Source organism: Otolemur garnettii, unplaced genomic scaffold, assembly GCF_000181295.1.
Source record: "Otolemur garnettii isolate 467f Iridium unplaced genomic scaffold, OtoGar3 scaffold00014, whole genome shotgun sequence".
Lineage (NCBI taxonomy): Eukaryota > Metazoa > Chordata > Mammalia > Primates > Galagidae > Otolemur > Otolemur garnettii.
Genome location: NW_003852409.1, coordinates 30,059,223 through 30,073,341, shown reverse-complemented (window position 1 = coordinate 30,073,341; position 14,119 = coordinate 30,059,223). Strand labels below are relative to the sequence as shown.

General features: G+C 46.7%; 1 protein-coding gene across 1 annotated transcript in view; it reads right to left on the bottom strand.

Moving 5' to 3' along the window:
• The window catches only part of GARNL3 (GTPase activating Rap/RanGAP domain like 3), a 140,746-nt gene that overhangs the window by 38,396 nt on the left and 88,231 nt on the right, over positions 1 to 14,119 (bottom strand). The window contains exons 12-16 of the mRNA XM_003785425.3: positions 9,048 to 9,156; positions 6,969 to 7,014; positions 5,768 to 5,874; positions 2,275 to 2,390; positions 140 to 244 (exon numbers count right to left, since the gene is read on the bottom strand). Of these exons, the coding sequence (XP_003785473.1) occupies positions 140 to 244; positions 2,275 to 2,390; positions 5,768 to 5,874; positions 6,969 to 7,014; positions 9,048 to 9,156 (483 nt within the window). The remainder of the gene's footprint in view (positions 1 to 139; positions 245 to 2,274; positions 2,391 to 5,767; positions 5,875 to 6,968; positions 7,015 to 9,047; positions 9,157 to 14,119) is intronic.

The following is a 14,119-nucleotide window of genomic DNA, read 5'->3' as shown; positions in this document are numbered from 1 at the left end:
CCCCGTGGTTTCTACAACAATCCAAAGAGAAATGAGAGGGCTCCTGCAGCAAATGTGAAAGTCTTCGCACGTGGCTGTTTGGGCTGCACCGGACTCAGCACTACATGTCTTGCAGAAAAGGTTTCAGAATAAAACCCACCTGCCCTATCCTAACAAACTCTGCCTGGCGGGCCTCCTCTTTCTTCCGTGCTGACTTGGGTGACTCTGGTAAGACATCACTAAAAGATCGTCTATTAAGCATGTTCTAAAAAAGAAAAACAAGTTATGAATTCCACAAACGTTTGTTAAGTCTCATCCTTTGGCTTCTCTTAATGCCCAAACCTACTGGTCCAGACAGTCCTGTTTCTCTCTTCTGTGTGTGCTCACTCAGTAAGCACCCACGCAGCACCTGCTGGGGGCAGGGTCCTGCCCGACACTGGGAGGGGAGCGAGCGGGAGGAGGGACAGTGCTGTGTGATTCTGGGAATGTGGCTCTGCAACCGGGCAGACCTGTAGCTCCATCACTCACCAACTTACTAACAGAAGGACCTGTGCCCCTATCTTGTTCCAGGAGTCAGGAAGTGGTACCCCTAGGAACACACATACTGAATTCCACAAGGATGGTGCCCCTAGAGTTCTGTAACTCTGTGGCCCTGTGTGTGGGTCACAGTTAAGTTTTAAGTCTCAGAGTCTCCGTGTGGTCAACACCTGTCTCCTAGGTGTGATAGGAGGATAAGCTACATCACGCCGTAAGGTGCTCAGCACAGTGCCCGGTGCATGCTCAGTAAATGTTACTTCTCTGCAAACCACGGGCAGAGAATGGGGTACACTCATTCAGTCAGCAAGTGCTGACTGACACCCTCTGACTCTGCCAGATTTGGAGGATGTAACAGTAGCGGGGGAGACAGAGTAAGTGACCAGTGACATGATTAGCACACCTGGTCACTATTGTGAAGGGAAGTGTGTGGGGTATAATAGAGCATTTAGCAAGGGACTTGCCTTCACCTGGGGGTGCGGGGGAAGCCTGGCTAAGGCAGGGACGCTTCAGCTAACACCTGAAGGACATCATTACTCATCTTGACACCCTTTCTTCACCCTTCCTTGACCTTAGGGAAAAATGGCAATCGACATATTACCAATTAAGGTTTGCTCTTTAGGGTCCTGGGATTAGCCTGGCCCAGTCCGTGCAAGCAGTTAGGGTGCACCAACCAGGCAGAGGGGCGCCTATAAAATGGTGTCAGTCACCGCGCCAAGGGGAAAGGACCAGTGAGTGCTGGCTCATTTGGATATTCTACAGCTCCCCTGGGTGAGCGCCTGAAACCAATGCTCCAATTATTTGCGCTCATCATTAGCAATGACTTTTACTGGGGTTTACGAATGCCTGGAATCCAGGGGAGTCTCCCTACTTGTTCTGTGCTTCCTTATTTAATAGGAAAATGTTCTTTTTTTTTTTTAGACAGTGTCATTACGTCACCCTTGGTAGAGTACTGTGGCATCACAGCTCACAGCAACCTCCAGCTCCTGGGCTTAAGCGATTCTCTTGTCTCAGCCTCCCAAGTAGCTGGGACAACAGGCACCCACCACAACACCTGGCTATTTTTTTGCTGTAGTGATCATTGTTGTTTTTAGCAGGCCGGGCCAGGTTTGAACCCGCCAGCCCCAGTGTATGTGGCTGGCGTCCTAACCACTGAGCTTCGGGCACCAAGCCATAGGAAAATGTTTCTAAATGATGATTTTACTCTGCATTGACAACACTGAGTCTGGTGGCCTCCTAAAGAGCACATGCACCTCGGGAAATGACAGGCAGGTGCTGGGTCTCATCAGTGTGGACACACCTTGGGGCCAGGAGGTATCCAGCACAGGGTGGGTTTTCAGTAAATGAAAATGCTAGTGTCAGTGCCTGAACTGGGGCTAGCCAGTATACCTCCAGAAAACTTCAAAAAGCATCCTATTTCTCTCCACAATCCCTATTTTTATTATGTGCCAGGCATGGCACTGGTAGTGTTGGGCAGTACCACAAGGACAGTCACCAAAAAAATCTGTCATTGCCCTGCTCCCGCCTTGATTTCCACAGGCTCTGGCTTTATGAACATCACATTCCTGTATACGGACACTCAATGTCCCCCCTTCTTGCAGTCACCCTGACTGAATGTCAGCTTATGGTGGCCACAGCACAGTCTTGAAGGCAAGGATCAAAGTGACTCCTGTGCTTCTCTACCCAGGACCACCTGGCTAGGACTCATGTCTTCTACTCAGACCCCACAAGAAGGGAAGAAGACCATGGACCCTGAGTTACCTTATGCAAATCTGGCATCAGATCCTGGTGTAAAGATCGAATCAACATATCCAGAGTACGCCGACGTTTCTGGGCAAATGTTGGGGTTTCCAAAGTGGCTTTTTCACCATTAATTACTAAAGAAAATAAAGTTAAAAAGGGAATGAAAAACATGAATAGCTGTTGAAGAACGTTCTTCTCAAGCAAATGCCCTACAGCGAAGGCCACCCACCTTCCTAATACTGGTGCTGCCACTGGTATTACTTTTCCTTCACAGGAGAAGCTTAAAAATTCTGAACTTCACTATACAGATCCTTATAGTCCACAGGAATCACTATCTTATCTTTCTTGTTGGGCTGCAAGTTCCTGAACAGAGGGTCTATCTCATTTTGCCTAAAGACCTCTTTGCCTTTACACCTCCATCCACCACCCACTCATCCATCCACCACCCACTCATCCATCTGCCCATCCAGCCAACACATGGGGCCAAGACACCAGGAGGCCATTCAATGGGATTAAATATACATTTTCTGTACTGTTAGAAAAAATAACAATTGTCTCAGCAGAGTACTGGGACTCTTAGCCTAATGGAAGTTTCTTCTGGCAAAAAGCTGGGATTTTAGTGGACTATGGACACTAAGAGCTAGTCAAATGGAACATCCAGTTTCACATGAAGCACAGAACTCAAGTGTGTGACAGAGGTCAGGAATCTGCAGTCAGGCCAGTTCTGAAGGTGGACCCCAGCCCTGCTGCCAGCTGTGTATTCTAAAGGAAAGTATTCTGCTTCTCGGGGCCTCAGTTATCTGCCTTATAAAATGGATATAACCACAGTTCCTTCTAAGAGTCTTATACTAGAAATGAGATAATATATATAAAGAGTTAGCAGTGTGCTAATAATATTAAATAAACATTAACTACTGTTTTTCTCACACAGGGGAACATAGCAAGGACAGCGGTCATAGACTAAAAAACGGAACTCTGGGGGGACAGGCATTTCCCAGAAAGGATCCATGTACTGGGGTCAAGCTGGGCATGTGTGTGTGTCGGGGGCAGAACATCATCTATTATTTTAATCCTGTGACTGGGAATATTTTGTTTGAGGGTATTTTCTACTTGGTACTTGAGAAAAATCCATTTTAAATGCTTTGTTTGATTGAATAAAAGGAAAAGGTCAAGTTTTTTTTAAATGCCATTATCCTATTATCTCAGAGTTTCTCTCCCTCCGACTTTCCCCCCTCCCTCCACATCCACTTTAGAATGCCCAGAGCCTTCTGCGCCCTTGGCTGCCACCTGTCTGCTCAGGACACTAACCCCTCTGGTCCTTCAGGCCCCCACACTCTGCCACCCACACTCTGTCTCCACCACCTTTGGTTCCCTGAGCCCACACTTTCTATTTCTACCTTTCCAATCTCCAACTTTAGACCACACAGGCCTCTGAGGGGCTGATGAGTCACTCTGCTCACTGGCTCCATGTAAATGGAGAGTCCACTTCCCAGCTGGGTCCCCAGGGCTGCAGATTGAACCCTAACTGGTGGTCACAGGCCCTCTGCAGAGATGCTCACCCCTGAGTCCTAGCTGCTTCCAGCTGCTACCTGCTCCCTGACTGATCCTTTGGACTTGAAATACATGGACCAGAGTTGTAGATTTGGGCAATTTCACACGGATTTCAGCTTTCTGGCTCGTTTCCAAAACTCAGAACATCTGGCAGCGCTGGGCTCCTGCCCTGAAAGGCGTCGCCCGGCTGGCAGGTGCACACGTCTGTCGCCCAACCCCTTCCACCACGCACCCACTTCACTGACTCATACTTCCCGCCTGTCTTTCCAGGCCTTTAAGTTGGAGACCTTGCTGTAACATGTGAATTAAAGGGTAAAGGACATTGGAAAGGAAGAGAGAAAACCATCACTTTGCACGTGGTTTGTAGATTCACTGCCTCTGCTGTTGTCGGGAAAGATATTGCCCAGACATCGCCATGACTTGAAATATGGAAAGTAACAGCTCAGACGGCCCAGTTGGGAAGCAGAGGAGCCCAGAAAGGGGGGCTTCACATCCGTTCCCCAGAAGAAAGATTTGGAAGCGTGTGGAGATCTTTGCAAGGGACTGGAGGGGCTGATGGAGGGCAGAGAGTTAACCCAGTGGCTTGGCTGAGACGGGCATGTTTTGGTGACTGGAGCCGACATACTCCTTCCTGCCTGGCACTTTGTGCTGTTGTTGGGGGAGGGGTCATGTTCAGGACTACACAGGGGATACTGGGAGACAGGAAGACAAAGGAGGGACAACATGTGCCTGTCCCTTACCCTGGTCTGAGGTGGCTTGGGCCAATTCTGAAGTAGGATTGAGACTAGAAGCCCAGGGGCAGTTGTCCCCGGGTTCTTGGTGAGGCTTTGACTCAATCAGTGCTATCTGGGGCCAGGTGACCAGGATGGGTGAGAGTAGAGAGCAGCATTTCTAAGTGCTCCAGAGCTGGAAGAGGGGAGGGAAGGGGCTCAGTAAGCTGCCACCTAACGGGTACAAGGTAGAGGTATACAGCACACCTCCTGGGGGAAGGACTCAAGTATAACTTGGACTTTTCTTAAAAAATGCAAACAATGTAACCTGATCATATGTGCCTCATGTGAATGTGAGATAAAGAAGAATGCTCCAAAGCTGCATGGCAACAGTGACAACTGCACGTGTGGGCGGGACGGGAGGCAGCCAGCAAAGCTGCTACAATGCCAGGGTGCCTGGCGGGAGGCTAGAGAGCAGCAGCTTCCTGGAGGGCACAGGTCCAGCGGCCCCACCCAGGCCTGGTACTGGCAGGCTGGACCTCCATGACAGAGTCAGAGCCGACAAACCCCAGTAACTTGATCCTGATCACCTGTGAGGCAGTCCCACCATGGGGCTCCCCAATATAATACCCAGGGCTTTCCTGGGGAGGGAGGGTGAGACACAGCTCCTGAGGTTCAGGAGATGGGGGCTCAGGAGGGGCGAGGCAGAGCTCCTGAGGTTTGGGAGATGAGGGCTTAGGAAGGGTGAGGCAGAGCTCCTGAGGTTCAGGAAATGGGGGCTAAGAGTCATGTTTTGGGGTAGTATCAGTGGAACTAAAAAAGTGCTCTCCAGCTAGTGATGCTTGGGGTGGTCAGGTTCTATACACTCACAGTCTCATCCCCTCTCTCTCTCATGTGTACACACACTCACACATACACGCATAGGCATGTTTGTACACACACATTCCCCAACAACATCTCACTCTCTGACAAAGACCCAGATATGTACGTAAGTAGAGACTCAGAAATGGCTGTATCAGAACACGGGGCAAAAAGACAAATTTAAGGCCCATGGTGCTGGGGGTGAGTGTGGAGACACCTTAAGAGAGGTGGGGAGGATGGTAGGTGGAGATGAGGACACAGCAGAAAACCTGCACGCCACCACCAGAAACTAAATGCATGCCGTGGAAAGCATTAACCGAACAAGGGGCATTTAAGCAGTGACATTCGCGTGGAACAAGTTGCAAAAACATTTCAAAACAGAAACTTACATTTCACTAACAAAAAATCCCTGAATTCCTGGTGGTCTGTAAACACCGGTGGGGATGGCAAGGGTGGGCCAAAGAGTGGTACGCTTTCTTCTGAAAATATTTTCAGCCTATGTAAAGAACATTTCAGAATTAATGGGTTTTTCTCCAAAAATCACTAATATTTTGCCCTTCAATTTGTCCAGTCACTTATGGGAGGAGTTAGGAACATTCATCCCTCAGCGGGAGTGTCCTCTCTGGGATGCCAGAGCTGAGGTCGCCACCCCACCCTCCTTTCTAGCTTAGTAATGTGCCTTTGGGCAGGGGCTGGGTCTCCCTGATCCCTTCATGGTCCAACCCACCAAGCTGTGGACAAGGTCAGGTGCCCCAGAAGAACGGCAGTGGCCACTACTGAGCACCCTTGGCATGACGGGCAGTGTACTTGGTACTTTAAGACATGGCTTTGACGCTGACTCTCACCAGCCAGGGCAGTCCTGTTACCTTCATTCTACACATGAAGGCTGAGGCTCGGCTCCGAGAAGACACAAACTTTGCTGCAAAACCTCTAAGTCAGAGATTTTCAACTGGTGTTTCTTGGCACACTGGTGTGCTCTGAGAGGATCTTAAGTGTGCCATAAAAATTTTTAAATATAATTCATTAAATTATTTTCAAAAGCAATTCAAAGCACAGTTAAGTATATTCTTTCTTTTACCCTTTTCTAAATCAACATAATTTAAGTGTGCCACAGAAGTTTAACAACAGGTTCAAGTGTGCCGTGGGATAAAGAGAGTCAAAAAACACTGTTCTAAGTTAATAAGTGACAGAGATGGGATCTGAAACCAAATTTCTTTGGCTCGAAGTTCATGCTCTTTTTACTATACCATGACAGCTTTAAACAGATTAATATTTGAGAACAGAAGTAGAAACAGGCAAGAGTGTAGCCTAGGAAAGAGGATATTCTGGTCGAGATCAAACATTAAATTTGTTCCCACGTAAAGTGCAATAAAATATTAAACTAACTCTGACCCTTGGGTCTACCACACAGAGCAAATTCCAGAATAAATTCTTACTGAGGAGATGGTGGCTTGAAGAGACTGCTAAAAGGTGAAGGTACGCATATTAAATCAATCAAGAAATGTTTATCAAGAGTATCATAAAATCAATGCAAATAAACAAGTAAGCACAAGAATTAGAACAAGCAAGGGCAATAAAGTCATTACCTACCTGTAATTGTCATTTTGTTGATCATACCTCACTAAGGCAAAAATATCTGTGGGACGGATTAAGGAAATTGATCGACAACCCTGATGCTTGCAACTGACAGCTTGTGCTTTGCCATGCAGAATCATTCTGGACCTACACCTTTGTGGTTAGGGCGCTTGTAGCCCTTAGGTTGGTATAGAACCTTGACTTCTTTACATGAGACAGCCCAGGAAGACCCATGTGAGGGCACCATGACTACATTCAAAGTCCATGAGTGCATCCTTTGGGGAAAGGGCTAAATCTTCAAAGCTGTCAGAAAAGCAATATTATTAAACAACACAGCGGCCGACAAAGCATAGAGCAATTTCTTTGCCTGGAAATACAAACACAGTCGCAACATGAAACTAGTCATATATTTCACCTCACACATCGTGAAAAGGAAAGCGATTTAAATGTTTCCACCGTACACCTTCCCTCTCTCTCCTGGCTTCAGTAGACAAAACAAAACAAAACAAGCCAACATAGCTGGTGGCGTCTTCCCAGCAGAATCTACTTTGCCTGTGCCAGGGCCCGTAGAGTCTGAAATAGCACAACTACCTTTATCCAGCGTCTCTCTTCCTCCTGCTCTTCTTCTGCCCTGTACCCTGCCTCCCCTCCCCTAGCTTTCCCTAGCTGGGGCTACAGAGCCATCACTCCCTTGTGCCTCCTCACCTAGGGCTCAGTGGAGTACATCTGCATTAGTGACCTGCTTGTCCCTTTTTAGAAATAAAGGGGGCAAGCCCTGAATCTAAAACTTATAATTCAGGGAAGTTCTGAAAAATGACTACCTCCCAGTCACTGACAAAGTCATGTCAGATCCCCTCTTGCTCTGTACCTGAAGAAGTTCTCTGTTATCTGAGAACTACTTCCAGAAGGGGAAAATATTAGTCCTAACTCCCAGTGAACAGGGGAGCTCTTATTTACTAGAACAGAAGAAAATCATAATGAATGTGGAGGTGCATATCATTGTCTTTGCTGCCTTTGTGGAAATTTGAAAATTTCAACTTTTCACTTCCATGGTATATTTTTAGGTTACAAGAGACAAGTCCAAGTATCTGAATGCAATGAATCACAATGGTCCTGTCTCCAGGGAACATGAGGAACTAGAGTTTATTCTGAAAATGCCTATTTGTTGCCTTTTATTTAGAATGTACAACCTGTAGCGCCACTACCTTTGGGTTTCAATGTCATGGCCCATGACCAGAGCACCAGGAGCATCACTGTCTATTGGGCTGGCCACACTTATACCCCAAGCTTCTCTAGTGGAGCTGGGCTCAGACACTGCAGGGAACTTCAGCCCTATCACTGAGCTTTGCCAGGGACATGAGCTGAACAGGGTTTAGAGGAAGCAAATAAAAATACTACTAATTCAATCATTTCTCATATTCCAAGAGATGATAATATAGCAGCTATTACTAGGGCTTAGATTCAACAAGAAAATCATTTTGGGACAGTGCCTGTGGCTCAGTGAGTAGGGTGCCGGCTCCGTATACCGAGGGTGGCAGGTTCAAACTCAGCCCCCGCTAACCTACAACAAAAAAAATAGCCAGGCATTTGTGGCGGATGCCTACAGTCCCAGCTACTAGGGAGGAGGAGGCAAGAGAATCGCCTAAGCCCAAGAGCTGGAGGTTGTTGTGAGCTATGACACCACAGCACTTTACCGAGGGTGACAAAGTAAGACTCTGTCTCTAAAAAAAAAAAAAAGAAAGAAAGAAAATCATTTTGATCTTTTAACTTGCAAGTTTTTATGTCTAAAGCAAATTTTTAATTTTTTTGCTTTAACCACCTATAATTCTCTCTAAACACTTATTACTGGCATAAAGTTTCTGCCATTTTATAAACTATCTGAGGAAGGGAACATATTTCAGGAGTCAAGAGCTCTCTGAGAATTCATCCTTCCACTACTGTAATGGGCGGGGAAAAGAAGAGGGAAAATTTGATGTTTATAAAAAGAAATCCCAAAAAGTGGGTCTAAGAATCTAGCAATGTGAAACAAATCAAGTATGACATCCGGTTCGAGGGTCGTTTGAAGTTCTGGACACTGACAAAGCCCAAGGATACGTGTGAAATGGGAGCGGATCATGGAAGGCTTAAAGGCAGGAGAAGATTCCTCTCCTTCCTGGAACACAATGGTGACGATATCATTTCCAATGTGGCGCTTCCTTTCCACCTGTAGTAAGCACAAATAACATCACGAAAAAGACTCTGCAACACAGCTCTTTCACAGAGTTAAAGAGTTAAGACACGTACCCCAACACAGCAAACCACAGCCACCAGCACAGAGCCCTGGAGTTCAGGCATCTGACTTCTTATCTCCCCTGATTTGCAGCCTAGTCCCTGGCCCTCCAGCCTGTCTCCCCTGCTCCCCCGCCATGTCCTTTTGTCTACCTATCTCTAAACACCTCCTACCTGGCCTCCTTGCCTCCATTCTCTCCCAGTTTGACAGCTCTGACTGTGTAGACCTTTGCTCATCATTTCTTAGGGTGCCATTCCAGTACCCCTAACAAGAGGCACATGTCAGGATTCCGGGGAATGGGGTGCAAACGTGTATTTTTATAAATGCTATAGCTAATCCCAAAGCATATACCTGGTGAGAACGATGGCTCCGCCTAATCTGAGCCCACTTGACCCTTTCAAAATGGTCTCCTATGCCTGTAGTCAGCAAATTTTTTCTGTAAAAGGCCGGACAGTGAGGTAAATCTTTTCACCTTTGGGGAATCACATGATCTCTTTGAAACTACACAGTGTTGCTGCTATAGCACAAAAGCAGCCATCGCCAATACACAAGTCCCAACGGCTCTTGATTTACTGAAACAGACCCCTGTCCTAGAACTTCCCCAGCAGAATGACTGACTGTTCCTGTAGACCCACTATGTGCTCTCGGCTCTACATCTGATGGTTATATACTCTTCTAGATGGAAAAGTGGGAGTGGGGTTGGTTTTCCCTCTCCTTGAATACAGGTGGCTGAATATCATATTAACAGATAAAATGTAGCAGAGGTGACTCTAGAACGGTGCTGGGCATAGCCTTTAAAAGGACTGGCACCTTCTGTCACTCTCCCTTTAGAACATGAGCTTTTGGAAGTCTTGATCAGAGAGGACCAGCCGCTCTGCTGCAGACACAATGTGAGGAGTGCACTGTGAGATCACAGCAGAAGAGAGGCCCTGAGACTCCGTGGAGCAGGAGGGAGGCCAGCTGTTCTGGTGTGCTGGCCAGCCTCCAGATTGCTCCAGCCCAGCTGCAACCAATGAGAGATTATAAGTCAGACCAGCAAAACATCTGCCAGCTGAACCCAGTCAACACACAGAAAGCATGAGATAATAAGATGGTTGTCTTCAGCTGGTAAGTTTTGGAATTTTTTTTTTTCATGTAGCAATAGATAAATGAAATCAGATAAATTACTCCTCCCACCCAATTTTTTTTTGCACAGTCTCTTATTTCCAAACATCTCAAACTTGGTTATCTGTCTAAGGCCAGACAAAATGATACTTTCTCCAGGAAGCCTCCCTGATCTCTGTTATATGTCACCTTCCTCGTCCTTCAGTCCACAGCACTTTTGTTTTTTTACTTTTTTTTTTTGAGATTGAGTCTATGTTGCCCTGGGTAGAATGCCATGGCTTCATAGCTCACAGCAACCTCCAACTCCTGGGCTTAAGTCATTCTCTTGCCTCAGCCTCCCAAGTAGGTGGGACTATAGGTGCCCACCACAATGCCCGGCTATTTTTTGGTTGCAGTTGTCATTGTTTAGGTGGCCCAGGCCAGGTTTGAACCTGCTTGCCTTGGTGTATGTGGCCAGTGCCATAACCACTGCACTACGGGTGCTGAGCCCACGGCACTTTTTTGATGCCATTCTTGTGGGGCTTACAACTTTCTGCATTGCCCAGTATTTTTTTTTTTTTTTTTGAGACAGAGTCTCACTATGTCACCCCTGGTAGAGTGCCATAGCATCACAGCTCACAGCAACCTCAAACTCTTTGGCCCAAGTGATTCTCTTGCCTCAGCCTCCTGAGTTGATGGGACTACAGGCACTCACTACAATGCCCTGCCATATTTTGGTTGCAGTTGTTGTTGTTTAGCAGGCCCGGGCTGGGCTCAAACCCGCCAGCCTCCGTGTATATGGCCAGTGCCCTACCCACTGAGCTATGGGTGCTAAGCCCATTGCCCAGTATTAATTGTTGTCTGTGTCCCATGTCCCCTAGTCTATCTACATTGTAGATTCCTGGAGAAAATGATTCCTGTCTGATTCATAATAGATAATAACCCCACTTTGCGAACAAGTAAGGTTTAGAGAGGTTCTAATAATTTCTTTCTTTCTTTTTCTTTCTTTTTTTTGAGACAGAGCTTCAAACTATTGCCCTGGGTAGAGTGCTATGGCATCAGAGCTCACAGCAACCTCCAACTCCTGGGCTTAAGCAAGTCTCTTGCCTCTGCTTCCCAAGTAGCTGGGTCTACAGGCACCTGCCACAATGCCCAGCTATATTTTGGTTGCAGCCATCCTTGGTATTTGGCAGGCCCAGGCTGGATTTGAACCTGCCAGCTCAGGTGTATGTGGCTGGTGCCTTAGCCACTTGAGCCACAGGTGCCACACTAAGATTCTAATAATTTCAATTCAAAAAGCAATTTTTTTGGTCTTGAGTATGACAGTAAAAACATAGGCAACAAAATAAACTGGATTGTATTAAAACTTAAAACTTCTGTGCATCAAAGGACACTTAACAGAATGAAAATACAGCTCACAGAAAGGGAGAAAATATTTGTAAATCACATATTTTATCAGATACATACATACATAAAGAATTCCCACAATCGGCTCAGCGCCTATGGCTCAACCGGCTAAGGCGCCAGCCACGTACACCTAGGGTGGCGGGTTCGAATCCCCAGCCCGGACCCGCCAAACAACAATGACGGCTGCAACCAAAAAATGGCCGGGCGTTGTGGCGGGCGCCTGTGGTCCCAGCTACTTGGGAGGCGGAGGCAGGAGACTCGCTTGAGCCCAGGAGTTGGGGGTTGCTGTGAGCTGTAATGCCACGGCACTCTACCCAGGGGGACAGCTTGAGGCTCTGTCTCAAGAAAAAAAAAAAAAAAAAAAAAAAAGAATTCCCACAATCAACAATAGAAAATCCACACAACCTGATTAATAAAGGGGAAAGGACTTGAATAGGCATTTCCCCAAAGAAGATACACAAACGGATAGTAGGCACACAGAGGAACTCAACGTCACTCATCATTAGGGAAACGCAAAAACCCAGAACGTAACAAGTGTGGGGACGAGGAGAAACCGGAACCCTGGGGTGTTGCTAGTACAATGTAAAATGATACAGCTGCTGTGGAAATGGTATGTTGATTCCTCAGAAAAACTAAACAAAGATTTACTATATGATCCCACAATTCTGCCTTTGGGTAGATGCTCAAAAGAACTGAAAGCAGAGATTCAAGCAGACATTTGTACGCCAGTATTCGGAGAAGCATCATTAACAACAGCCAAAAGGCAGGAACAACCCCATGTCCATCAGCAGGAGAATGGATAAGGAAACTGTGGACTATGGTGCATGCAACAGAATAGTATCCAGTTTTAAGAAGGTTTAAAATCCTGATATGTGCTATTCAACTAATGAACTTTGAGGACACTGTGTATGATTCCACTTAGACAAGGTACTTTAGAGTAGTCAAAATCATGGTGTGGAAGTAGAATGCCGATTGTCGGGGCTAGTGGGGTGAGGGAAATGTGGGGTTATTTGTTTAATAGGTACAGAATTTCAGTTTGAGAAGATGAGAATGTTCTGGAAATGGATGGTGGTGATAGCTGCTTAACATGGACTCTAATCACTGAATGTGCTTCATGTCAATGACCTGTACAGTTAAAAGCAGTTTAAAGGATAAATTTTACACTATGCGTATTTTACTACAATAAAAATAAGTAATTTTTTACCCATCAACTGGTGAATGGATACACAAAATATGGTATATATCATGCAGTGGGAAATTATTTAGCAATTAAAAGAAATGAAATGATGATTCAAGCCACAACAGGCCACAACATGGATAAACCTTGAAAACATGCTAAGCACAAGAAGTCAGATAGAAAGACCACATATTATATGAGTTCATTGATGTGAAACACCCACATAGGAAAATCCCTCCAGACAGAAAGATTAGTGGTCACCAGGGGAGCAGGAAGTGATGGCTAACAGGGGTGGGGTTCCTCTCTGGGCTAACAAGAGTGCTCTAAAATGATGGTGGGGACAGCTCGATAGCTTTGTGAACACACCAAAACCGCTGAATTGTACACTTTAAGAGGGTGAATTAAGGTTGGGCATGGTGCCTCACACCTGCGATCCTAGCACTCTGGGGGACTGAGATGGGTGGATCACTTGCGCTCACACGTTTGACACTAGCCTAAGCAAGAATGAGACCTCTGTGTCTGCTAAAAATGAAAAACTGAGGCAAGAGGATGCCCAGCGTGTGAGGCTGCTGTGAACTGACGCTACAGCACTCTACCAAGGGTGACAGACTGAGACTCTGTCTCAAAAAAAAAAAAAAAAAAAGAGGGTGAATTATATGCTATGTGTATTATATCTCAATAAGGTTTTATGTGAAAGTAATCAGTGAGTTCAGGGGCACAAGATCACACAGCAAACACGTACACGAAATACTGGGGTCACGTCGGCAGGAATAAAGGAGAGCAGCTCGGAGGCCCCAGTACATGGTCACCAGGGCCAGCTTCACAGACCTCGCGGTGAGTGGCTCGGGAGGAGGTAGGTGAGTAAGCCCGGTGGGCAATGGTGGAAGTGACTTCTAGGCAGAGGGAAGGGCAGAGAAAGGTTGTGAGCAGGACAGTTTCGGGGGCCCCTGAGGAACCAGAGAGGATGCTACTGTGGCTAGAATGTAGCGAATGAGAGGAGGGTGGGTGATGAGAGCAGAGCAGCTGTAAGGCTGTCGTAAAGATTCCGCCTTTTACCCCGAGTGGAGCAGGAGCCACGGGAGGGGTAGAACAAAGGAGTGGGCAAGATCTGACTTGTGTTGGTGAGGCTCACCCTGCTGCTGGATTGAGAAACAACAGGCTGGCTCAGCGCCTGTGGCTCAAGCGGCTAAGGCGCCAGCCACATACACCTAAGGTGGCGGGTTCGAATCC